The 26,326-nt window shown below is 37.0% G+C and overlaps 1 protein-coding gene across 3 annotated transcripts in view; it reads left to right on the top strand.

The window, feature by feature from the left end:
• NEDD1 (NEDD1 gamma-tubulin ring complex targeting factor) overlaps window positions 1–14,873 on the top strand; it is a 51,696-nt gene extending 36,823 nt beyond the window's left edge. For all 3 annotated transcript variants that reach the window (XM_030323454.1, XM_030323455.1, XM_032594028.1), the window contains 6 exons: window positions 2,401–2,445; window positions 3,343–3,545; window positions 4,463–4,616; window positions 5,524–5,680; window positions 12,563–12,629; window positions 13,114–14,873. In XM_030323454.1, the coding sequence (XP_030179314.1) occupies window positions 2,401–2,445; window positions 3,343–3,545; window positions 4,463–4,616; window positions 5,524–5,680; window positions 12,563–12,629; window positions 13,114–13,218 (731 nt within the window). In that variant the 3' untranslated portion in view covers window positions 13,219–14,873. The remainder of the gene's footprint in view (window positions 1–2,400; window positions 2,446–3,342; window positions 3,546–4,462; window positions 4,617–5,523; window positions 5,681–12,562; window positions 12,630–13,113) is intronic.
• The last annotated feature ends 11,453 nt before the right edge of the window (window positions 14,874–26,326 follow it).

A 26,326-nucleotide genomic window follows, 5' to 3' on the forward strand; every position in this document is an offset into this window, starting at 1 on the left:
AATTCTTAGATATTTTGATAGGCAAAAAATACCTTTTAACCTAAAAAAATTGTTTTTTATTATTAGTATCTAATTGTTATTCATTGTTTTCATGAAGAAATATGGCTAGGTGATAGATTGCTCATCTTTTACACTATGTGTGAAAGTACTACACACACACACACGCACACACACACACACACACACAGTCTCTCTCTCTACTTCCTTCCTTCCCTCCCTCCCTCCTCTCCCCATTGCTAGGAGATGTTGCCATTAAAAAGAAAATAAAAACATAAAAAACTTGTCATTTTGATATATAGAAACATATATCATTGTTGTTCATACTGTATGAACCGGGCACATTATTTGGATGTGTTTTTTTGGTACTGATGTTCATACTGTTTTCATTAATGGGATAGTCTCACTGCTAACAGCAGTATTATCAACAATATGGGTAAATTTCTAAAGCATAATTTGGCATGCTTAAATATTCATACCTTTTGGCCTGTTAATTCTATTTCTATAAATTTACCTAATAACATATTCACAGTATCCTACAAAGATTTGTATGTTTACTGTTTATGGTATTGAAACTCTGGAGCAAACCTAAATGTCAGCAGTAGCAGTATGTTTAAATTGTTACATCCACTCTTGATCTTATAGAGTTTCATTTTTTCTTTAAAATTATCTACTTTCCAAATTTTCTACAATTAATTTCATAATTAGAATAAAGAGGAGTGACTGGGTGGCTCAGTTGGTTAAATGTCCAACTTCAGCTTAGTTTGTGATCTCAGGCTCGTGACTTTGAGCCCTGTCTTGGGCTCTGTGCTGACAGCTTAGAGCCTGGAGCCTGCTTCTGATTCTGTGTCTCCCTTTCTCCACGCTTCTCTCTCTCTCTCTCTCTCTCTCTCTCTCTCTCAAAAATAAATAAACATTAAAAAAATAAATATCTTAAAAAAAATAAAGTACATGTGTGATGGCACAGAATTACTTAGTGCTTTATGCCTTACCATGCCCTGAAAATGACTATTTGCCAGGTCAGATTTCCCTGTCTTCCACCTAATGAAAGAGAAAGGATTCCTTTCTTTCAGGATGAAGAGAGGTCAGACTACATAGTTAAAGAATAAAGACAGGAAAGATGTGGGCAAAGGAGAGTAGAATGGCATGGGCTGGAGTTGAGAAAGGTTTTGGAGGTTAGTAACCATCTGGGGAGCTTTGGCTTATGAGAACCCCTGGGGTAACTTTTGAATTGAAGAATGTAGGAAGGGGCTTTTTGAAAGTGTTTGAGTTATAAATGAAATTCTCTTTAATGGTTTTTAAGAGAAATGAATAAAGGATAGAAATTCTTCTTTACTTTTTAAAAATATGATTAGAATTTGAACCTTATGCCCTTCATTTATTAGACTTTCATATCATTAATAAGAAAAAAACATGGATAATAAATATACTACTGATTTTCATTGTCAAGAGACTTGTGTTTTGATCTCAAGAATTCAACTCTGCTTAATCTGTTTGCCTTAATGTCTTCATCTTTTGAGTAAGAATATTTCTGCTTTTGTTAAGGGAAACTAATAATTTCTTAAAATATATGTGTAAAATAAAAAAGGGGTAGTGCATGGGTGGCTCAGTTGGGTAAGCATCTGACTCTTGATCTCAGGGTTCTGAGTGTTCAGGCCCTGTACTGGGTGTGAAGGCTGTGTAAAATAATAAAAATAAATAAATAAAATAAAGTGTATGTTTTTTTACAATTAGTAGGTATATATACACACATGCAGATGGATGGATGGATGATAGTCCTATTACTGTGATAATCATATATGATAATTTATTGGCCATTTGAATTTTTGGTGAATTTTTTATGACTTTTGCCCATTTTTCTATTAATTAGCTAAAATGGAGTTGAACAACTTTTGGATATTAATTGGTAAATGAATAGTATTACAGTATTGGAATTTTCTTATACATACTCTGTCATTAAAACATTAATGGAAACTTATGTTTTTTATATCATTGTATTGCTAAATAGTTTCACATTGTTTCACTTGATCCTCAAAACAATTTTGTGAGGTGGTCCAGACATTATCTTCATTATATAGTTGCAGAAACTAAAGCTAATTGTATAAAAAGCTTGTCTAAGGTCATAGAGCTATTGAATGGTATAGGCAGGACTGGATTGTAGATTTCTGGAGCCTGCTGCAATGTGTTTCTCATATACCTTGCTGTCTCATTAAACAACCCTATACCGTAGAATTACTTTTCATACTTGCTACTCTGCATGAAGGTAAAAGAGTGAAAAGGGAAGTTTCTTTGAGTCCCAACTGTAACTTTTCCTTTTTGAAATCGAACTCTTTGGAGAATAAATAATTTGCTATGGCTTCTTTTTCACAATTTAAAAAATTTGATTTTCTAATTTTATTATAGATGCTGTGGTTAACAAGGGAGGTGATGAGTCCATAGGCAAAGATGGTAAGAACTACTGAGAAGTATTTTTATGAAAATTAAAAATGGTATTGTGTTATCTATTCATGTGTAACAAATTACCCCAACACATTGAAGCTTAAGAGAATATTTATCACCTCATAATTGTGGGTTAAAAATCTGAGCATGGCTTAGTTTGATCAGGGTATCAACAGGGCTGCAGTCATCTCCAGGGTTGACTGGGCACGGATCTACTTGCATGATCATTCATGTGCCTACTAGCAGAATATACCAGTCCTTCCCATGTGGGCCTCTTACAGGGCACCTGACAACATGGCAGCCGGCTTCCCTCAGAGCTGGTGAGCAAGACAGTGAGAGAGGGCCCTCAAAATGAAAGCTGCGGAGTGTTTGTAACCTAATCTTGGAAGGGACACCCCACCATTCTTGCTGTATTCTCTTCTTCGGAGGCAAGTTTCTAGGTTCAGCCCACATTCAAAGGGAGGGAATTACTCGAGGGCATGGATCCATGCCAGAAGGCAGGGATCATTCGGAGCCATCTTAGAGGCTGCCTATCAAGATATGCTGCAGATATATACTAAATTAACAATTTTCAGTTATCAAAAACTAATAATATTGACTAAAACATTAATTGGGCTTTGTGATTTTCAAAGTATTTTTACGTATAATATCTCTTTTAAGCCTTAGTACTGAGGCAGATGGATGTCAGCATCACATTTACCGATCAGGAAACAAGAGTTTTACAGTTTTTGCCCAAGATTTTGTGTACATCAAATAAGGGCTAGAGCTGACAAATGAACCTGTCTTCTGAATCCAAATCGCATGTCTTTCTACCATATTAACCTGTCTGTCGTATTAAGTGCTTTTCTTAAATATTCAAGATTGGAGAAAATCATATGCAAATAGCTTTTTTCTCCTGTTTTTCAGGCCTTGACTTTCTACCACAATTGAACTCAGTCTTTCCTCCAAGAAAAAACCCAGGAACGTCAAGCACTTCAGTATTGCATTCTAGTCCTCTTAACGTTTTTATGGGATCTCCAGGGAAAGAAGAAAATGAAAATCATGATCTGACAGCTGAATCTAAGAAAATATATCTGGGAAAACAGGAACCTAAGGACTCCTTCAAACAGGTATCTGCCTGAAAACGGTACTGAACTCGCTGTGTGGATTTGTCAGTAGCATAAGGAAGCTCATCACTAGACAGAAAGCGGGCAGCTGCCAGGGATGTGTCCTGATTACTAACAGTGCTGTGCACCTACCAGCTAGAAAAATATTCTTGAATCTTGATGTCATGTGTTAAAAACTAAAGGATGCTTTTGAAATCTGTCTTTGAAAACTTTGGAGGTAAAAGCAGACGTAAACTTAAACTGTTTTTTTCTATGACAAAATACTTGACTGTCTAAGAATAGTTTATACCTGAGTTTTTTAGAATTTATTTCCGTTGCTGCAGAAAGCACCAATTGGTAGTCAAGTCATTTACCCTAAGTCTTAGAGCAAAGGGGTGGAGCTAAGAATATAATCTTTATTATCTTCTGCTCTGATACAGTATCCAAAATAGAAGTTAATTTGCTACATAAGGGCTTAAAATGATCAAATGTTACCAGAAAGGCTGAGTCTGTTCTATACTATGTCTGTTTATTTTCATATTGATTTTTTTAGGATGATACTGGAAAGATATTGAAGAAGTACAAAAATGTCTTTTGACTTCTCAAATATTTCTGACTAGTTACCATGTGAGAGTCTGGTTGTTTTTTGTTTGTTTGTTTGTTTGTTTTTTGCCTGTGATTACCATTTTAAAGATACTCAACAGCAGATGCTTAGTAAGTGAGCTCTTCCCCATCATGTTCTCATTGAAATTGTTTTTGATTCGTGGACAGGATTTATTTTACCACTAGTTGTAGCAATTTTTTTTCTTCTTCTATATCCCTCTTATTTTTCATTTTCCTGACCCTACCTACTAGAAAAAAAGATAAATAGGTATAAATTATATGTATAATAAGGGTAAAACCAAAATTTATATATGAATTTTTTTATTTTCAATGTGAAGTTTGCAAAGTTGATCCCTGGTGCTGAAACTGGAAATCTGAATACCTCTCCACCATCTAACCAAACAAGAAGTCCTGAGAAATTTGAAAAACCAGAGAAAGAAATCGAAGCCCAGTTAATATATGAACCCCCGGTCAATGGATCCTCAACTCCAAGTAAGTACATAAAACTCACTGATGTTTGAAAGTGTTAGGTTGAAAACTCCCTCTAGTTAACTTGAAAAGGATAAATAAATAGAGTGATCATAGGGTAAGAAAGGTAAAGGAGTTTAAAATTTACAACACTTTTCTACTGTGACTCTTACTAGAGGACAGTGACATGCATATGAATGGTTAAACTCAGCAACCTGATTCGATACTCCTTTGGTCTGAATTTTATTTTCAATCTAATATGTAAGGGTCTTGATCTAATATGGTACAAATAGGAATATAACGTAGGACCCTTTGGAAATGAGTCATTAACTACCTGGAATTGTCTTTTTGTCCCCTTCCATATTAAAGCCGTATTCCATATTAATGTGGGGTTCATGCCATAGATCCTAAAAACTTGATCACATTTAATGGAGTATTTGTTTCATTTATAAGAGTTATCTATAGAAAACAACTCTTTGTATGGAAGAAACTCTTATTTAGATATATTTCACTTTAAGGTTTCTGTGGACGTATTAGCGTAAACTCTGGGGCTTTGCTTGTAGCAGTACTTTACTTCTGTATTCCCTCTGTTTATGTTTAATAGTCTTGGTTTATCTAGTTTGTGGTGCAACATGTCACATTCATCTTTTGTAAGAGGAAATGGTTCCGAGATTCTTCAAGATTAATCCCTCTGTCATATGTTATTATATTAGACAGTTGGCAGTTCATATAGATAGATAAATGGGTATTAGAAATAATGTCCTAGAAAGTTTCTAAGATTTGTATTCCAGACAGTGAGTTTTTCTAAATGTCACAGGAATGCTGTTCTTTACCTGTTTTTCTAGTCTTCTCGTGCCAAATCTTATTTACAAATGTTTGATATCTCTTAGTTTAAGCTGACTATTAATATTTTCTCCATTTTTTATTTTAGATCCAAAGATAGCATCCTCTGTCACTGCTGGAGTTGCCAGTTCACTATCAGAAAAAATAGCTGATACCATTGGAAATAATCGGCCAAATGCACCATTGACATCCGTTCAAATCCGGTTTATTCAGAATATGATACAGGAGACATTGGATGACTTCAGGTAAGAAGTCACTATAAGAATGTGTTCTACAATGTTACTTCCTTTTACCTATCATCACAATATATATCAGAAACTATTTTCGATTTTCACGTAGTAATTGAGAAGTTTCTCTTTCTATCTAGACATTAACTGGCTGTTTTTATTGGGTATAAAACCAAAACTATAAGTAATTTTGGTGGTTGCTACTTTTGCCCAGGTTTTAGGGTCCATAAAACCATACAAAACATGATGAGTTTTGTTGATCTTGCTGTACTGAATTTATTGACTGTCAGCCAGGAAAATGTATATTTACCTATGGCAATTATTAGATGACTTGGCAAGGCAGTGTAGCAGGCAAGCTGCCATCATGGATTTTTTTTATCATCAAAATGTGGACAGGGGCGCCGGGGTGACTCAGTTGGTTAAGCGTTGACTTCAGCTCTGGTCATGATCTCATGGTTCATGAGTTCGAGCCCTGTATTGGGCTCTCTGCTGTCAGCACAGAGCCCCCTTCAGATCCTCTGTCCCCGTCTCTCTCTGCCCCTCCCCTACTTGCACCCATGTGCTCGCTCTGTCTCTCTCTCTCAAAAAATAAACATTAAAAAGTGTGGACAGATTCTGGTAAGGTCAAATGATATTCTTACTTGCAGTATTTATAAATCACCTATTAAGTATGCTATGTGTACTAATATAGTAGAGAAAGAATTTTTTAAAGGAATTCTGAATTTTTCGTTGTTTTTTTTTTTTTTAGGTTTATTTATTTATGTTTGAGAGAGAGAGGGAGAGAAAGAGAGCACATGCATAGGGGAGAGGTAGAGAGAGAGGGAGCAAGAGAATCTTAAGCGGGCTCTGCTCATAGATGGGGCTCGACCCCACAAACTGTGAGATCATTACCTGAGCCAAAATCAAGAGTCAGATGCTTGACTGACTGAGCCACCCCAGGCGCCCCCTGAATATTTTCAAACGGAATGCATCAGAATGTAAGAGTGAATTAAAAGTTTTTTTGCTTGGATCTATTGTCTTATCCTTTGAATTTTGAACACTATAAGAATGTGTTCTACAGTGTTACTTCCTTTTACCTATCATCACAATATATATCAGAAACTATTTTCAGTTATTAGAATCTTTTGTGTTCCCCCCCACCCCGCCCCCCTGCCCCCCCCGCCCCCCCTCCCCCCCCGTTTAGGACCTATATAGTTAGTATTCTAGCTCTGATTTGGAATGTCTTGAGCAAGAATATTAGAGAAGATATATAGTTTTTGTTGGTGCATGTTTCTTTTTAATGTTAAAAGGTTTTTGAAAAAAAAATATTTTTAAATGGTAGCACATACATTTTTAAAGGAAAATCATCATTTTTGACATTTACAATGTGCCTAGAATATGTACTGGATACTAAGGGTACAAAAATGAATGATCTGCCCACAAAGGCCTTGTAGTTTAAATGGGGTAGGTGCAATGTGTTGTGTTAATTAATGTAAATTAATTCATTTGTGATTGATAAATAGGACAGTGATGACAATATGATGAGGAAATTTTGCTGGTTCATGTAAAGGATACTAAAACCAAGTACATGAACATAGCTGAAGGCAGCAAACCACCTATCAGTGCTGTCTCTTCCTATACTCTTTCTCTTAACCTGGTTTGGCTGTGTGCTCTGTGTTAGGAACGACTTACTTTGTGATTATCCCCCATCTTTGGGTATTTTATCCTTGCCTCCATGTTTGATGACCCCAATCCTTTCTCTTTTTTTCTTACCCTTTTATCAAGTGGCCATCACTTTTTTTTAAGGTAAAGTCTTTGATTATTCAATATTTAAACTATGCTGGTATTTGTACTAGGGTTTAATTGTTTTTGTTACAAAGTTGCATAGATTTTGAGTAATCTGGGGGCTCCTGGGTGGCTCAGTCGGTTGAGCGTCTCACTTCGGCTCAGGTCATGATCTCGCGGTTTGTGTTTCGAGCCCCATGTCAGGGTCTGTGCTGACAGCTCAGAGCTTGGAGCCTGCCTTGGATTCTGTGACTCCCTCTCTCTGCCCCTCCCCTGCTCACACTCCCTTTCTCTCTCTCTCTCTCACTCTCAAAAATAAATAAAGATTAAAAAAAACTAAGTTTTGAGTAATCTGCTCCAATCCATTTTCCTTAAGTCCTGTTATTTTCTTTCTTCTTTCTTTTTCCTTTTTCTTTGTTTTAGTTTTATTGTGGTAAGAACACTAGCAATGAGATCTGCCTTCTTAAGAAAGAGGCACCTGAGTATAGACGCACCTGAGTGGCTTATTCAGTTAAGCGTCTAACATCAGCTCACATCATGATCTCACAGTTCATGAGTTCGAGTGCCATATCAGGCTCCATGCTGACAATGCAGAGCCTGCATAGGATTCTCTCTCCCTATCTCTCTGCCCCTCCCCATCTCTCTCTCTCTCTCTCTCTCTCTCTTTCTCTTTCTTTGTCTCTCAAAAATGAATAAAAACATTTTAACTGTGTAATACAGTATTGCAAACTATAGGCACTATGTTGTACGGCAGATCTCTAGAACTTACTCATTTTGTATAACTGACCTTTTATATTTGTGTTTGGAAACTTCCTGTTTCCCTTTCTTTCCAACCTCTGATGCCCACAATTCTGTTCTTTGCTTCCATGAATTTGACTGTTGTAGAGATCTCATATAAGTAGAATCATGCAGTATTTGTCCTCCTGTGTGTGTACACACACACAGGCTACTTTTTTAAAAATCGGGTCATCTTATTTTCAACACAACAATTTTAAAGAATATGAGAACGTATATATGTGGCAAGACAGCAGAATTGTCTGGGTAAAGTGACTTGAATATAATGTGAGTAAAGCAGTGCTGGAAAGGGAGAAAGCTCTTATGCTGGGGCAGACTGAGCAAGACAGCACTGCCCTGCCTTCAGCTTTCAGCCTGCCTTGCATGCCTGCACCTGGAGAGTAGGGGTGAGTCGGGGCCTCTCTCAACTCTTCTGCCCCTCCGTCAACCAAGGCAGCTCTGGCTTGGGACTCAGGACCCAGAGTGGCTCAGAGGATTTCTATAAATATACTTGTTCTGACTTCAGGAAGTCTTGAGCAGCCGCACTTACGGTGGAGGGACAGGGGAGGCGAGGTGTGGAGGGGTTCTGTCAGCTGTTCTCCCTCAGCTTTGGAGGCTGGCTGCCTTCTCCGCGAGGGCCTAGAGTGCTTCAGAGGGCTCACTGGCCGCTGCCCTTAGTCTTCACAGACCTTGTGCATCTCTGCCACCCTGCTCTGCCCCTGCTTGTTTCCAGAAGCCCTCAGTGAAGGCCTGTGCATCGTTGGTGCATGAATGGGGACTTCCTTTTTGGCTAGGGCTCCTTGGGATTCTGAACTGCTGAGCCAGTCCTCACTTGCCTCCAGAAATCTATACAGATTTCAGCGTGCTCTCCTTACCCTGTCAACAGCTGCTGTCTCCCCACCACTGCTCTGTGGAGGATGAAAATAATTGTGGGTCTCTTGTTTTCTAGAGTTTGGTGCATTTAGAGTTCTTTGCACTCTCAAGTTGAATTTCAACATGTATATTTTATAGTTTATCTGGCTTGACCTCATCATCAGAGTTGGAGAGATTACCTCCTAAGCAGATGTCTGTGGCTCTATTTTTATTGTCTTTTCAGAAGATTTAAATTTCTTCCAGCAAGAAGATCACTTTGTTCCATTTCTTGCTGGCTTTCAGGTTTCCTTGGGGCTAGTTTATTTCTGGTTTGCCTCTATTCCTACAGTTTAGTCTGTGCCCTTCTGGGATGTCAGCTGAATTTCGTCTGGAGTCTCACTTGGCTTTTTTACCTTGGTGGGTCCTGCACTTTAGCTTCCATTTCCCCAGCATCACAAGGTCACCAAAATCTTCCTCTGCGCTAGTTGCTACTTTGTGTTTGATTTCCTGCCATCTAACCCAGGACAGGCATAGCTTAGGAGTCAACAGGTGTCTCAAGGGGAGAGTGCAATTTTAGGTTTACTTTTCTGCAGGTACCCCTTTTCCAGGATCAGGTACCTTAAAGCCTTGGCTGTCCTGACTGTTCCCAACCTAGCACAGCCCTACCCAGTGAGACTCTCTCAAGCTCCAGGCCACTGCTTTCCCTTCAGCTTCTTTTCCCCACATGGGAGTATCAGTACATCCCCCAGAGGGAAAGGCAGGGGGGAAGGTGGGGCTTACCTACTAGACTTCCCTCCTTTATAAGACCATGGCTTCTCTAATCCTAGCAATTTTCATGGTTCTCTGGTGTTTTCTGTTTGTTTTTAATACAGCTTTTGTCATAATTAGAAAGCCGAGAGAATTTTTAAAGTATAGTTGTAAGAAAAAAAGTAAGGTACTTAGGAATAAATCTAACCAAAGATGGTAAAAATCTTTGTAGAAAAACATTTAAAATTTGATTAGAAAGTATTAATACTTAAATAAGTAGAAAGATATTATGAAGATGTCAGTTCTTCTAAATTAGTCTATAGATTGAGTAAAATTATAATCAAATCCTATCTGGGTTTTTGGAAGACAATGATAGGATAATTTCAAAATTTATGTGAAAGAAGAAAAGATCCAGGAATAACCAAGACACTCCAGAGAAGAATAAGGTTGAAGGGGACTTTTTTGTCAGATGATAAGCTTAGTTATGAAGCTATAATTAAAACAGTGTAGCATTAGCACAGGGTGGACAAACTGCCCCAAAGAAGCACATAGACCAGAGAAAAACCTGTGCATATATAGAAATGTGATATATGACAGAGGAAAAGCATAGATCCCTATTTCCAGCTATTAAAAAAAAATCAATTCCACCCAGAGTAAAAGTTTAAAGGGTAAAGTTTTAGGCATTGTAAGAGAGTTTATATATGACTTCAGGGTAGGGAAGTTATCAAAACATAAGAGGATACACTACCTATAAAAAAGCAGGTGGGTAAATTTGATTGTGTTAATAGGTCAGTAACTAGAGAATGTTGATGACTGTCCATCACAAGATACCATTAACAAAGCGGCAGGACAAAAATCTATCTGCAGTATTCATATAACCAACAAAGAATCAGGTTATGTAAAGAGAAATAAATAAGAAAAAAAGACATTCAATAGAAAAACAAGATGAAAAGAGCTGTGCAAGCATTTCACAGGAGAGGAATGGTCTATGAACACAAGGTGAGAGGTCCAATCCTGTGAATCAGAGAACTGAAAATGCAGTGGGACACTATTGCACACCCATTAGATGGGAGAATGTTGTGCGGAGTCTGGCAAGACCAAGCCTTGATGCGGACGTAGAGCAAGAGGAATTCTCTCACGCGGATGATGAGCAAGTCCACGGATATTACCACTTCAAAAAATAATTTGCATTGTTTTGTAAAACTGAACAAGTATACATCTGGATCATAACCTTTAATTCAGCGTATCTACTCATGGATCTATCATCTATAGAAATTGGCCATGTGGATTGAGAGATACATGCACGATTGCTTATAACAACATTGTAACAGTAAAATCTTGAAAACAGTCCAAATGTCAGTTGATAGGAGAATGTATACACCAGCAGAAATCAGTGAATTATAGATGTGTAGAAGATGAATGTTGAAAACATGGTACTGGGTTATTTTTTAAATGTGCACTACTCAGTACTATGTAGGATGTGGTATTTTTGTAATACTCAGAAACAAGCACAATGAAAATATATTGACTGTATATTCTATGTTAGACAGATGTTTCTTGTTTTTTTTAAAAAACTATTTCTTTGCTTAAACAAAATTCATCAGAGGAGTGAATTCTTTCTTGGGCTTCTCCTAAGATAAGTGATGGAATCAGAGAAGAGCATATAGGAAGCTTCTATGATTTTGCTAATGTTCTAGCTTATAAGTTGTGCGGTGGGTGACTGAATGATCCTTTTATTATTATACTTCATAATTTTCATGTATTCTTTTGTAGGCCTGAATTAATTGCATTTTATTGGGTAACCTCTATTATAACCACCCAAATACCCATTTTCTACTCTACTGGAGATATTTTTTTAATAGCTAAAACATTGTTAATAATTAAAACATTATAACCTAGTAAATTATCTGTATGTATTTCATTGTAATATAAATCTCTGTATTTTTTTATTTTTTCATTTATTTTTTTTAATGTTTATATATTTTTGACACAGAGAGACAGAGACAGAGCATGAACGGGGGAGGGGCAAAGAGAGAGGGAGACACAGAATGGGAAGCAGGCTCCAGGCTCTGAGCTGTCAGCACAGAGCCCGACGCAGGGCTTGAACTCACAGACCGCAATGGATCGTGACCTGAACCGAAGTCGGATGCTCAACCGACTGAGCCACCCAGGTGCCCCACCTCTGTCTTTCTTTAATGATAATTTCCATATTAAGGAATGTAGTACAATGAGAGTTCTGGAGGTAGACAGCCTGGGTTTATATACTAGTTCCACCATTTACTGGTGGTTTGATTGGATAGTTTTAACTGCTCCGTGACTCAGTTCCTTAATTGGTAAAATGGAGGTAATAATTGCACCTAATGGTAAAGATTAAATGAGTTCTTCCATTTAAAGTACAAGAAATGGGCGCTTGGCTGGCTCAGTCAATTGAGCGTCCAACTCTTGATTTTGGCTCAGGTAATGATCCCAAGGCCGTGAGACCGAGTTCCATGTTGGGCTCTGTGCTGAGCATGGAGCCTGCTTAAGAGCCTCTCTCCCTCTCTCTCTCTGCCTCTCCCCTGCTCATGTGCCCTCTCTCTCTCTCTCTCTCCAAGAAACAGTGCCTAGTACATAGTAAATAAATTCTAGACACGTTGGTATTATTATTTTTATTATTAACATCCAATCATTTGAAACAATGAGAAAAGGTTAGCCACTTTCTTGAACCATCTAGAATTGGGAGAACCATTGTAATTCTAACAAGTATTTTACATTCTTCCCTAGAGAAGCATGCCATAGGGACATTGTGAATTTACAAGTGGAGATGATTAAACAGTTTCACATGCAATTGGTATGTATGACATATTTTATTTTAAATAAGTGTAGAGTTGTGGATCTAAAAAGAGTCCATTAAAGGGTGATACATTTTTACTTTATTATATCTAGTTGCTAGAATAAATAAATAGGGAATTTTAGAAATTTAGTAAGTAAAATAGACTTTAACTGGTCCCTCTTCTTTTTAACTTATAATAGTTAAGGCTACTTTTTCACAGCCATTTTATTTATTTATGTATGTATGTATGTATGTATTTATTTATTTATTTATTTATTTAAGTTAAAAGCTTCCCACATGTACAAATATAAGCCTTGCAAATATATAACTTTCACCAGTGATCTTTCATTTATATTAACAAAGTAGTAAGGATGGTTAAGTACAAGAAATATCATTCAGGTAGTTAATTGAACATGACAGAGATGATAGCTGAAAGTATGTAAAACAGCTTGCCAAATAAATGAAATACCAATGATTTAAAAAGCATTTTCCCCTTTTCTAGAATGAAATGCACTCTTTGCTGGAAAGATACTCAGTGAATGAAGGTTTAGTGGCTGAAATTGAAAGACTACGAGAAGAAAACAAAAGACTACGGGCCCACTTTTGAAATTTCAGTGAATACCTTAATGTTTTGTAATTGGAGAAGCTTCTGGCAACACAACTGCATGGAATCAGTATTGTTTTTATGGTCTTTGGGGAAAAAAGTGTTTTTCAAGTAAAATGGTGATGGGATTTTACACCAACCACTATTTCATCTTCTCTGTCAAAAATATTTATATTTTTATATTAAGAACTGTACATGTCATCTGCCTAGTAGGAAAGTCAGCAGTATCTTTATTTTCCGAAAGCTTTAGCAACACACTAAGTGCCCTTTTTCATAAGAAAAGAAAATTGTGCAAAAAAAAATAGGTTATGTATGTTTTTTAATTACCTTTTTTTAACAGATAATATTTTTGATTGATAATTGCCTTCCAAATTGTTTTGGATGTTTGAAGATTAAAGAGCTTGATATGCCTTCTATTTTTATGGTGAAAATAATTTTAAAATGGCAATTGGTGTTTCTAAGCAATTGACTAGTAAAACACAACGTTGGTTAGTAATTATTTTGTTAACTTGATAAAGTCAAGTATGACTATTATTTATTACTTGTATATTTCATAAGAAAATTCTGGGAATTTTGAATTGCACAGATTACATTATATACCTATTGCATCTATGTTAGTGTTTTGTACTTCTGACAAATCTCTACTCCTGTTTTGTATTTTGTAGCTAATTTCACTTTACCTATGAAAACGTTTAGGGGTTTATAAGCCTCAACTAGAGCTGCATATCTACTGATTATCTTATGAATTAGTAAAATGCAAAGTTACTCTGTAAAGTTTCAATCAACATGATTCAACTTATAATCAGTGAAAATTTTATATTAGATGCTAAGTATTACAGTATTAGTCCTATTTTTTTCCCTTCCAAATGAGAAGTGTAGATTATTTTGTTTTGTGGTTTATATCATTAACTTTCTCTAATTCTTTCTGTGCTGTGTGTAATGTTTTTTATTGTTGACCTTACCGTAAAATTTAGAAAGTTCATTGTCAAAAGAATTTACACCTCTTTGCGAATGGGTGGATGTGTACATCTACCTGCCATGATCTACGGTGTTAGTTGTATAAGATTAGGAGGGCTCCAGGCTTGTTTACCTTCTTATCGTCTCCTGTCCCAAAGATGTAAGCTATGTACCTTGTATACAGCACTGCTGCCCAATTTTGACTTCGGAGATAAAAATATTTACTAAAATAATAAAGAAACCTAGCTAGCTTACTAACTTTATGGTTTTCCCAAGTGATGGAAATTTTGAGGATATATTTAATAAGTGTAAACGTACTAATGATGACTTCAAGAAATAAAAACAGAAATATTACTTTTTCCTAGTGCGGCTCAGAGAATACGTTTGTGTTGAAATGTAAAAGGGTGCTAATATGATCTTTCTTTCCTGACAGATTATTGAAAGCATTATGATTTGTAACAAGCTTCCTTCTATATCATTATCAAACAGGTTTAGAAAACATAAAAGTGTGTTTTGCCTACATGCTGTATTTAAATCCATTAATATTTTCCTATTGCCTTTTTCTATAAATGCACATAATGTGTATTAAAAGAGGTGGGATAAATAAAACAATTCTAGTAACTTTATGTGTGTAGATGAAACATTTTTATCATGGAATTTAAAAGCTAAGTATAAAAAATAAAAATTTTATATGGTAAAAATGGGAAACGTGAAATTGAACTGTTGCCTCTGGCCAAAATATAATAGAGATTGGAGTTACCCATTTGAAAATTTTTAAACACAAAATATATGAGACAGTTTTCAAATATCAACTGGGTCAAATATCAATGGGTTTATTTCAAAACCCATCAGAATCAAATTCCTTAAAACTTGTGGCAAAGGAAAATTCTTAAGCCTGCTGAAGTTAAGAGACACAGAGTAACAAAGATAAGAATGTTAGAGACAGTGGAGTAACATCTTTAAATTACTGAAAGAAGACTCAATTTTGAATTCTATATCAGTGAAAATATCTTTCAGTAATGAAAATGAAATCAAAACTGTTTCAGACCCCAAAATACTGAAAGAATTCATCATAAGCAGACTTGCTTTATAGGGAATGTTAAAGAATGCCTTTAGTCGGAAGGAAAATGGTACCAGATAGAAACCTATTTCTATGCAAAGTAACAAAGAGGACCAAAAATGGTAAATATGTGAACATATGTAAGACTTTTTTTCATTTTAGATTATCCTTAAAGGATAATTAATGATTTGAAGCCAAGATAATGACAAGATGTTGTGTGGTTAACATATGTAAAGTGAAATGTTTGACAACAGTATCCAGGATGGGAGGAGGGAAGCGTAAGTATAGTACTCTAAAATTCTTACACTAACTGTGAGATAGTATAGTATTACTTGAAAGTAGATTGATAAGTTAAGAATGTATTCTGTAAACCCTAATGCAACCATAAAAAGAAAAAAGTCATAATTAATAAGCCAACAAAGATGATAAAATGTAGCCACAAAAAACAATCCAAAAGAGGAAGAAAAGAAACAATAAATGGGACAAATAGAAAATAAAACAGTAGGATGGTGGATTTAAACAGCAATATCAATAATTACATTAAGTGTAAATTGTCAGTTACCCTGATCAGATTGAGTTTTTTAATCCAACTATATATTGAATCCATGAAATCTACTTTAAAGATAAATGGTTTAAATATAAAAATAAAAAGAAAGTGCGTTGAACTTAATGCAAACGAAAACAATCAAAATTTATGGGATTCAGCTGAAGCAGTACTTACAGGGACATTTATATCATTAAATGTCTATATTAGAAAAGGAAAGGATTCAAATCAAGAACTTCAGCTTCCACCTTAACCTAGAAAAATAATAGCAAGTGAAACTCAAAATAAGCAAACGAAAGGAAAAAGGATTAGAGAAGAAATCAATGCAATAGAAAATAAAATCTATTGAGAAAGTCAGTGAAACTGAAAGCTAACTCTCTGAAAGCAACAAAATTGATAAATCTTAGACTGATGAGGAAAGAAGACATAAGTTACCAATATTAGGAGTGAGAAAAATGATAGCACTATAGATTGTACAGATATTTCTGACAGAAAAAGCCAAATTTAGCTAGAACTCTTAAAGATATTTAAGAAGGAGGGGCACCTGGGTGGCTCAGTCAGTTAAGTGTCCAACTTCAGCTCAGGTCATGATCTCACAGTTCATGAGTTTGAGCCCCACATCAGATTCTGTGCTGAGAGCTCAGAGCCTGGAGCCTGCTTTGGGTTCTGTGTCTCCCTCTCTCTCTCTGCCCTTCCCCAGCTTGCTCTCTGTCTCTCTCTCAAAAAACAAATAACAAATAAATTTTAAAAAAACTACAATACGTAAGGAGGAAAATATCCAATTCTCCACAGATAAGCCCAGGAAATGGAAGAGGGGATAATCCCCACTCCTTTGATGCCAGCATTCCTTTGATCCCCAAATCACAAGAAAACGACAAACCAATAGTCATCACACACAGATCCAAATGTTCTAAACAAAAGTTAGCAATCTGAATTAAGCATGGTGTAAAAAGGATAATATATGACCTAGTGAAGTTTATGGTAATGCAAATTTGGGCTAACATTAGAAAATTAATGTAATTTACTCATTAACAGACTAACATAGGAAAACCATGTTATCATCTCAAGTAAGTACAAAAAGGGCATTTGAAAAAATCCAACATTCATTTCCAATAAAAACTCTCGGTAAAGTAAAATAAAAGAGAACTTCCTCAGCTTGGTAAAGGGCATCTTAAAAACCTGCAGCTAACTTCGCACTTAATGGTGAAAGACTAAATGCTTTTCCCCAAGATCAGAGACAAAGCAAGGATGCCCATGATCCTCTTCTATTAAACATTATGTTGGAGTTTCTCGCCAAGACATTTAGACAAGAAGAAGAAAAATTGTAAAGGAAGAAGTAAAAGTCTCTTCACACTGACCTATTGGGCTCTACGGAAAACCTATGGGATACAAAGATTCTAAAAATAAGTGAGTAACAAGGTTACTGTATACATGGTCAATATACAAAAATCAATTGAGTTTCTATATACTGACAAATGAAATGAAAAATCAATGCTATTTATACTAGCATCAAAAAATATGACATACTTAGGTATAAATTTGATAAGTTATGAAAGACCTGTACACTGAATTCTATAAAACATTACTGGGAGAAAACCTAAATAAACAGATGCCGTATTCATAGATTGGAGGGCTCAGTGTTGTTAAATGTCATTTGTTTCCATGTTGATTTACAGATTCAGTACAATCCCAATAAAAATTTTAGCAGAAACTTTTTCTCTTCAGCTATGTCTAATTCACTGTGTACCTAATCTGGTAAGTATTTAACATCACCTGTTTCATTTCTTCAGTCTAGAATTTCCAATTAGTTCTTTAATTCTCTGTGGAAATCTTATAATTTAATTCCTTAAATGTATTCATCTTAGTCATTTTAAAGTCTGTGTCTGATAACTCTAATATCTGAATATCCTATGGATTTGTTTCCATTTTATTTCTCTCCGTTTTTGGTCACATTGTGCCTTCTGGTCGTGTGTATTTCTTTACTGAGTGATTGACATTGTTACAAAAAATTGTAGAAATACTCTGAGTCTTTGAATGCTATTATCTTTCAGAGATTTATTTTTCACTATTGCAGGCAGTTAGGGATGAGGTGATTACAAGTTGAGTTTTAAGCCCCTGGTTTATTCTTATTTTTGTGGTATAATCCTTCAGAGTTTTAACCAAACCCTTGGGGTTCCGTTGAGGTCTCTCTTACGTAGCGAGTCATGACCTCTTAATTTTTGTCTCTTCAACTCTGTAGATCTTTTCAGAGTTCTAATCTTACTGTCGTTTAGATATACTATTTTGTGGTTGAAGTTGACAGAATGCCAGACAAGTTAGTATTATAGATAATCACTTTTTCTTATCTCAAATATTTCTAGTCAAGAATTATTTTATGTATTGAGGTATCGATTTCCACATTCTTATCTTAGATAAATGGAGCTCTTAAAGACTACGGTGATACAAAGATATTGTATGCCTAGATTTATGTTATTTGTAGGAAAATCAAGGGTGTGGGTATGTATAGAAACTGTCATGAACCTCGGGAAATAAAGGGTGTCTAGACCAAGAATTCTCAAAATGTGGTTTGGTGATCCCTGGGAATCTCCAAGGTCCTTTTGGGGTCCCATGAGATCAAATTATTTTCATAATAGTACTAAGATGTCTTTTTTGCTCTTATTTTCTCATGAGCACAGTGGAGTTTTCCAGAGGTTACATGACAAGTGAATATCATTGCCCTGGTATTTAATGGAATGGGTAATTGTGCGTTCTTGTACTTTCTAGGATTTTCTAAGGTAAACTCTTTGGAGTCCTCAATAATTTTTAATTGTATAAAAGAGACTGAGACAGAAAATGGAGAGCCTGACAGTATACCTTTTCAACTGGAAAAAGGGCATTTATGAAGCTTAAGAGTATTGTCCCACATTAGTCAAATGTGCTTAGTAGCAGTAATTAAGAGTGAGAGAAAAGCATGTCTAGCAAAGAATTGTGGGTGTGACTTCTGGCTTTTGGCACACAGAGTAGACTGTGGAATCAAATACACAGAAAATCACAAATTGTTTTAGACAGCTGAATTAGCAAAAGCACTGCCAGCTAGGACTAAAAGAGATTGAAGCTTTTCAAAAATATTTTTTAAGTTGTTAAAATGGCATATCTTCCAGCCTTTTTCAGAAGTGGTTGAGGAGGAGGATGAAAAGGAAAAACATCTCAAAGAACAGAGTCAAAAACAATAGAGAATTATGGATGGGGGAGGCACTCCCAGGGAACAGAACCCAGGCCTCATCAAGACACTTTCTTCATCCACAGAGCAACATTTGCCCAGTGGGATTTCACAACTGCTAAGAGCCTCCCATTGTTCTTCAAGAGGAATGTTTATTGCAGTTATCCTGCCTCATCTTCACCACTGTTTGTAAACTGTGTGTGTGTGTGTGTGTGTGTGTGTGTGTGTGTGTGTGTGTGTGATGGGGGGTGAGGGCAGATAACTCATTCTTTTGTTTGGTATTCTCTGAACAAAGAGCAACTGTTGTTCTTTTCTAAATGAGACACATCTGGATCTAATGTAGATTGCAAGATCCTAAACTTGGAATGTGATTGGATGTGACTTTTGAGAATCCACTGGTGGGCGTGAGCACATATTACATTTGGGAGGAAAATGAGTAACTGTGGCCCAGAGGTAGAGTGTGATATATTGCATTATCAACACCATTATCAACTACCCTACCTGTTTTCCTGCCTTTTGCCATTTGACTTGGCAGTTCCTACCAGTAAAGAGGTATTTTCCCCCATCTTGTGAGTTGGGGTTTGGCTATGTGGCCAATAAAGCAGAAGTGATGGTGTGTGAGTTTCAAGCCTAAGCTTTAAGAGGTCTTTTGTGTTACCACCTTGCACTTCTTGAAGTACACCTCTTGTGCTTCCAGTGTGGACATTAAACACATGCACGCACACACGCACACACACAGACACACACACACACACACACGCACGAAAACTGCCTGGGCTAGCTGCTGGTTCCAAGAGGAAGATGACACATGTGAAGGAGAGCTGTCTCAGTCAGGATGGTCAGCCAAACCCAGCCTAATCCAGCCCAGCTGACCTTCAGATCTATGAACATAAATACCATCATATGCCATTCAGAGTTTTTGTGTTTTTATGGTGCAGCAATAGGTAACTGATAAACTTCTTGACTTATCTCTGTTCCAGCTGCTGTGATTTTAGAGCTCAGCATGCCTTGCTGACATTTTTGTAAGAGCCTCCTAACTAGGATTTTTGTCTTCCTCTATTCCTTCTTGTCTGTTGTGTCTACCTCTATTACATTTGTTTCCACCCAAAGGCAAATCTAACTGTCCGTAGGGAAAAAAGCCATGGTCTTTGGTGTCCTTCAAAGAAGGACCAGGATGCCACAGCAAAGACCATGCCTTTCCACACACCCTGCCCCTGATTTTCCAGTCTCTGGTTCCAGAGAGAGCCCACTGTTTCTTCTGCCTGGCAAGCTCCTATGAATCCTTCAGGACACTTCTCACATGTCACCGCTTTTGTGACATTTTCCCAAGACCTAAAAGCAATCATGTTCATTTCCTACCACTATTATAAATATTACATAGAATGGGGATGATTTTGTCTCCAGGTTTCTCTCCTCAGTGGGCAGAGGCCATTTCTTAATCCTTTCTGTGGATGCAACATCTAATATGATAACCTTGACCTCTGTAGAGGTTCAGTATCATTTCTAATTTTACCATTGAACAATGGAATCCATGTAGGGATTGTTAAAATTATGGATGTATGGTGTTTGTTATGTTTGCAATAAACTGGAAATATGACTAACCATAATTCTTCTTTCCTCACATGTGTCAAATGATACCACTTATAGTAATAGGATAAATTTATGAACATAGAAAAATAACAATAATGGCTGAAGATAGTTGATGTGCCCTTGATGTAGATATTGTGGGTCGTTTTCAAGTGAAATCTGACAACCAACTCGCTTGAAATTAAAATGTCAAAAATCAATTATGCTTCATTTTCCATTCAGACAAATTGAACTTTTCAAAATTTATTTGAAGCACATCTTATGTCAAAAGACACCTACTCTATTATTTGAATACTATGAAATGAGAAAACATTTTATTTCTCATTTTTAAAGTGATCATCACGCTAAATCTTTATCCGCCAAAATGAGACTGCAAATTATCTGGATGTCTAAATATTGCTATAGTTATTGAACTCTCTTTAAATAACAAAATTACTGACTTTGGCAAAGAAGAACGTTGTCTAAAAGGAGGAGCTGCCGGACCGTGAGCCACACCAGGAGACGGTGCAAAGCGGAGAGGCGGGTGGGGCGGATCAGGAAAGGTTTGTAAGACATGGCTAAGAGTTTAGAGTTCATTCAAGAAACAGACGTTTGCCCACAGATTACGGAATGAGGGGAGTGGCTTTCTCAAGTTTGTATCCTTCTTGTGTGTGCAGACACTTAAATGTGGCCACCATCTTCAGCTTTGTTAGGTAAATGTAGCTGACATTTCATTTTGTACATAGGCTTGTTTTTGTTTTTGTTTTTAAGTTAAGAGGGGAATAACCCATCCTCTGAGTGTAAAATATAAGGTGGTTTAGGTAGGTCTATAGGATATTTCAGATCCAAAAGTTTGACTTTTCAGTGATTTCTTTTAGGATTGGTGGTAGATAAAAATCTCACGCATTTTCACCTAGTCTGGGCAGCTAACACCAACAGAAGATTCCATTCCAACCTGTGTTTCAGTAGAAGTGTTCCAACCAACGCAACTCACTTTTGCTCCTTTGTCTCAATTTTTAAATCATTTATTCTTTCTTTCAGTGAACAGTAGTCACTTATGTGCTGAGCAGTGGGCATCATATTGAGGAGCACAGTCATCAAGTGGAAAAGAAAGATATCTAAATTGGATAATCATGTGTCATGTGGTAAGAGCGCGGAATGGATATACGCACAGGCATTAGCTGTAACCTAAGAGGTAGCGTGGTATCTGAGAAGGCTTCTTAGAGGTGATACGAGGTAAATCAAGAGATAAAAGACCTGAGCTGAGGATTAAAGATAAGCAGGAATACCCCTGGTGAAGACGGAGGAGGAAGTGCCTCCTAGGCAGGAGGCTGGAAAGAGAGAGCACAGGACCTGCAAGGACCAAGCAGGGAGACAGAATGTCCGTTGCAGGTATTAGCACAGTCAGATCGCCAAGAGCCTTCGGTGCATGCCAAGGCACTAGAATTTTCTTTTGAGGAGGAAGAGGAACCAATAATGGGTTTTAATCAGGGATATGACATGATCACATTTAGAAAGATGATTCTGACCACAGTGAGGGGAATATTTTCAGAGGAATTAGACCGAAGACAGTGATACTGTTTTACTCGGGGCTGCTGTTAACAGAATGCCATGACTAGGTCGGTTAGAAACAACTGAAATGTATTTTCACAGATCTGGAGGTTGGGAAGTCTCAGATCAAGGTGCTGGCAGATTTGACAGCTGGTGGGGGGCCTCTGTCTCATAGATGGCTATCTATAAGGACTCTCTATGTCCTCACATGGCTGGAGGGGCGAGGGATTTCTTTGGGGCCTTTTTAATTAGGACATTAATCCCATTCTTGAGGGCTTTGCCCTCAAGACCTAATTACTGTCAAAGGCTCTACTTTCTAATACCATTACCTTGGAGTTTAGGATTTCAAAGCATATGGATTTGGGGAGGACATGAGCATTTGGGCCATAGCAGATGTCATTTAGGAGACTGCTAAGTCATCCAGGTAAGAAATATAGAGGGCCTGAACCATCGACAGATTGAAGGTGAAATAATCAAAGCACAATCAAAGATAGTGTATTTAAACTAGAATGCATCTACCTGTTAAACATTAGATGGACTATTGGTTTGAGAAGAAGGCTTTTTATATTTAATAATTATCCCACTAGCCCTAGTTTTTAAAGAGTTTTAAACATTAAATGTGTGAATAGAAATTTAATAGTTTCCGACATCTAATGATTAGCTTTCTCCCTTTTGTTAACTTGCAGATGTGAGTTACTATGATTTATTTTTGAATACTAACCCAACTTTTTGATTTGGGGGTAAATTCTACATGGTTAGGGAGGATTATTTGTCTTAGCTACTATTGGCATCTTTTTCCCTGGCATTTTATTTCAGAGTTCCCATTCTATTTCCATAAGCGATATAAGTTTCTAATTATCCTTGCTAGGTTTTTGTATAGGGAATATGTTAGCTTCTTAGCAAAATTATGCAAAATTAAGTGATATATATTGATCAGGTCTAGTGCTTTTTTTGTATTTTTTAAATGATGCTATAGAGTTATATTTTATACCACAATGTTTATTATGCTACTTGTGAACTTATTTTATAAGATGAGCAGCATTTTGTACCATTTTATATAACTTGAAGCCTAATATTTTCATTTTAAGTTGTTATAGAGACGCCAAATCCCTTCTTTGCTTTTATTATATAAAAATTGACCATATCAGTCATAGTAATGACTCATTTGATGCTGGGTCATCAACTCCCTTTTATGCAATTATTCCTATGGGAAGATACTGACTCAAATAGCAGAGGCAAGGAAGGCACTGAGGCAAAGCGGGCTGTGGACTATTTATGTGCTGCTGTGTGTTGTATCATAAGTGTGCTTTCCCATTTGTTTCCCTGTGGTGGTGCATTGATCCTCCAAGCCTCTATGTTTCTGCATTTGTTTTGTCCTTCATCTGAGAGCAACTGGTTCATTAGAAGCCAAAGAAACTGCCAAGAATGAAAGCCAACTTGAGTATCTCGTTGTAAAGTAGAACAAGTCAGACTGAGGCCTCACTCATCACTTCACTTTACTGGGGAGTTGGCTAGAAATACATTTCAATTTTGTTCTGACCGGTATATTCTTTCAATTGTCCCTTTAGATAGTTAAGCTGTTTTGGCAAAAGTGTAAAAACACAGGACAGCAACAACAAAAATACCTTTGCTAAGTTTAAGTTTATATTAGTTTTCTATTTCTGTGTAACTAATTACCACCATTTAGCAGCTTCAAGCAACAACGTTTATTATCACACAGTTTCTCTGGGTGAGGAGTTGGACATGGCACAACTAGGTCCTCTGCTCCCTGTCCCACAGGGCCGCAGTCAAGGTGTAGGCTGGGGCTGCATTCTTATCCAAAGGCTCGAATGGGGAAGAACTCATTTCTCAAATCATTAAGGTTGTTGGTGGAATTCATTTTCTTCTGGCTGCACGACAGGCCCTAGGTTTTTGGTGACTGTCAACTGCCCCCTGCCGAAAGTTCCTTTTTGGCTTCTCCAACATGGCTGGCTACTTCATCTCCTTACCAGTGGAGTTTCTTGCTTTAGGGAGCATCCAGTCTCTCTCTTGTGGGATTTCCCCTGAATAAGTCAGCCCCTTCCTCCCTCAACCTGAATGAATATCTTCCTTTTAATTAGTCAAAATGAACTGATTAAGGACCTTAATTACACTGGCAAAATTTTTTCACTTTTGCCATATTGTTTTGGCTCAGAGTAAATCACAAGTTCCACCCACACTCAAGGGCAAGGGATTACACAAGCTTATACACCAGGGAGTAGGATTCACTGGGGCCACCCTAAAATATTTCCACCAGTTTTCTCTTGAAATACAGTTCTTATGTTAATGTTTTATTAGGAAGTTACACTTTCTATTCAAGTGAGGAAAAGGGACAATTGCTGAAGACTATGCTTGTCAGCTGTGTCTGCAATATAAAAGCATGGGCTTTTAGTTTGGGCACCTCACCTTCTGCTCTCACCCTCTGCCCAAGCCCTGCATACCAAACAACTTGGCCATTTGCTGCTGTCAAACATGCCACCCTCTTTCATCATGACTTAACATTGTATAAATGCTTGTCCCTAAAAATCTCTCTCTTCCACTTTTACTCATCTCTCAAGACCTAGCTATGATTACACATTCTTTAGTGGAGCTTTGGTAACTTTCTTAGGAAATGAAACCTGTTCCCATGATAATTTTTAGAAGTACTTTTCATATGAACTTTTATCTGGGGTTCTAGCTATTTGTTTATGGGCCTTTCTCCTTGTTTTCTTTGTATCAGGAGTCATGACTTTCTCTGTCCTGTGTCTTTAGTCCTGCATCTCCAGGGCAGGACTTGACACATAATAGGTACTTCACAAATTGAACGAATGAGTGAAGAATGAAAATGGGCTATGGTAATAACAACATAATTGTAGAAAAAAATTAAGAAGAAATAGGAAAACAGCAGTGAGAACAGAATACAGTGACAGAATTTTTACAGGGGTTAATTAGAACATGAAGATGGGAATGTAAAGGAGAATAGTTGTGAGTAGGTCTACAAGGGTCAGATGATGGAGGATCTTGAAATTTCCAGGCTAGAAAATATGGACTTCATGAAGCTTTACATCTACCAGGGAACAGACCTAAATAGTCTCACAGATGCATACTTTCAAATTGTGAAAAGCTCTACAAAGAAAATGTATAGTATACTATAGTAACAACTAGCAAGGAGTCTCATTTAGGAGAAGTCACCTAAATAAGTAGCATTTGAGGTGAGACCTGAAGTTTGAGTAGGAGTTACTTATTTGAAGGTTTAGGAGTGGTATATAATCAGGCTGGTGGGGAAATTCAGAATCAGGTCTTACAGAACCTTGCAGGCCACATTACCATTTTCGTCTTTATCCCATGAACAAAAGGAAGAAATAGAAAATTTTAAAATAAGGCGGGCTTGGAATAGGGGTAGGAGAGTAAGAGAGACATGATTTCATTTGGTTTATTTAAAAAAGATCCCTGGGGCACCTGGGTGGCTCAGTCGGTTGAGCGTCTGACTTTGGCTCAGGTCATGATCTCAAGGTTCACAAGTTCAAGCCCCGCATCCCCGCATCGGGCTCTGTGTGGGCAGCTTGGAGCCTGGAGCCTGCTTCGGATTCTGTGTCTCCCTCTCTCTCTCTGCCCCTCCCCAGCTTGTACTGTGTCTCTTCCTCTCTCAAAAATAAATAAACATTAAAAAAAAATTAAAAAAAAAAAAGATCCCTGAATAATAGACTAAAAGAATACACGAATGGATGCACGGGTAGGGATCTGAGTCTAGTTAGGAGACCTTCTAATGGTGCAGGGATTAGGCCACAGTAACTTGATCTAGGGAATGGCAGAGGAGGTTGGAGGGACTGGATAGATTCCAGATTTATTATGGAGACTCAGCTGATAGGAATTGGATATGGAGAGTGAAGGGGAGGGAAATGTTTCTAGCTTCCATGGCTTGGTGAATGGTGGTACCCAGAAAGAACAGTGGAATATGAACAAACTTGGGAGGTTGGAAACCATCAGGTTTGCTTTGGAAATTTGAGAGTACATATGTTGAATGACCTGATGGATATATATATGGGTCTTGAGCTCAGAGGAGAAATCTGTGTAAAAGATAACAAGAATTCCCACGTGTCTATGGTCAACTTAGTTTTGACGAAGGCACCAAGACCATTCAATGGGGGAAAAAACAATCTCTTCAACAAATGGTGCTGGGACAACTGGATATCTACATGCAAAAGAATGAAGTTGAACCCTTACCTCACATCACTTA

The sequence above is a fragment of the Lynx canadensis genome, chromosome B4, assembly GCF_007474595.2.
Source record: "Lynx canadensis isolate LIC74 chromosome B4, mLynCan4.pri.v2, whole genome shotgun sequence".
Taxonomy (NCBI): domain Eukaryota; kingdom Metazoa; phylum Chordata; class Mammalia; order Carnivora; family Felidae; genus Lynx; species Lynx canadensis.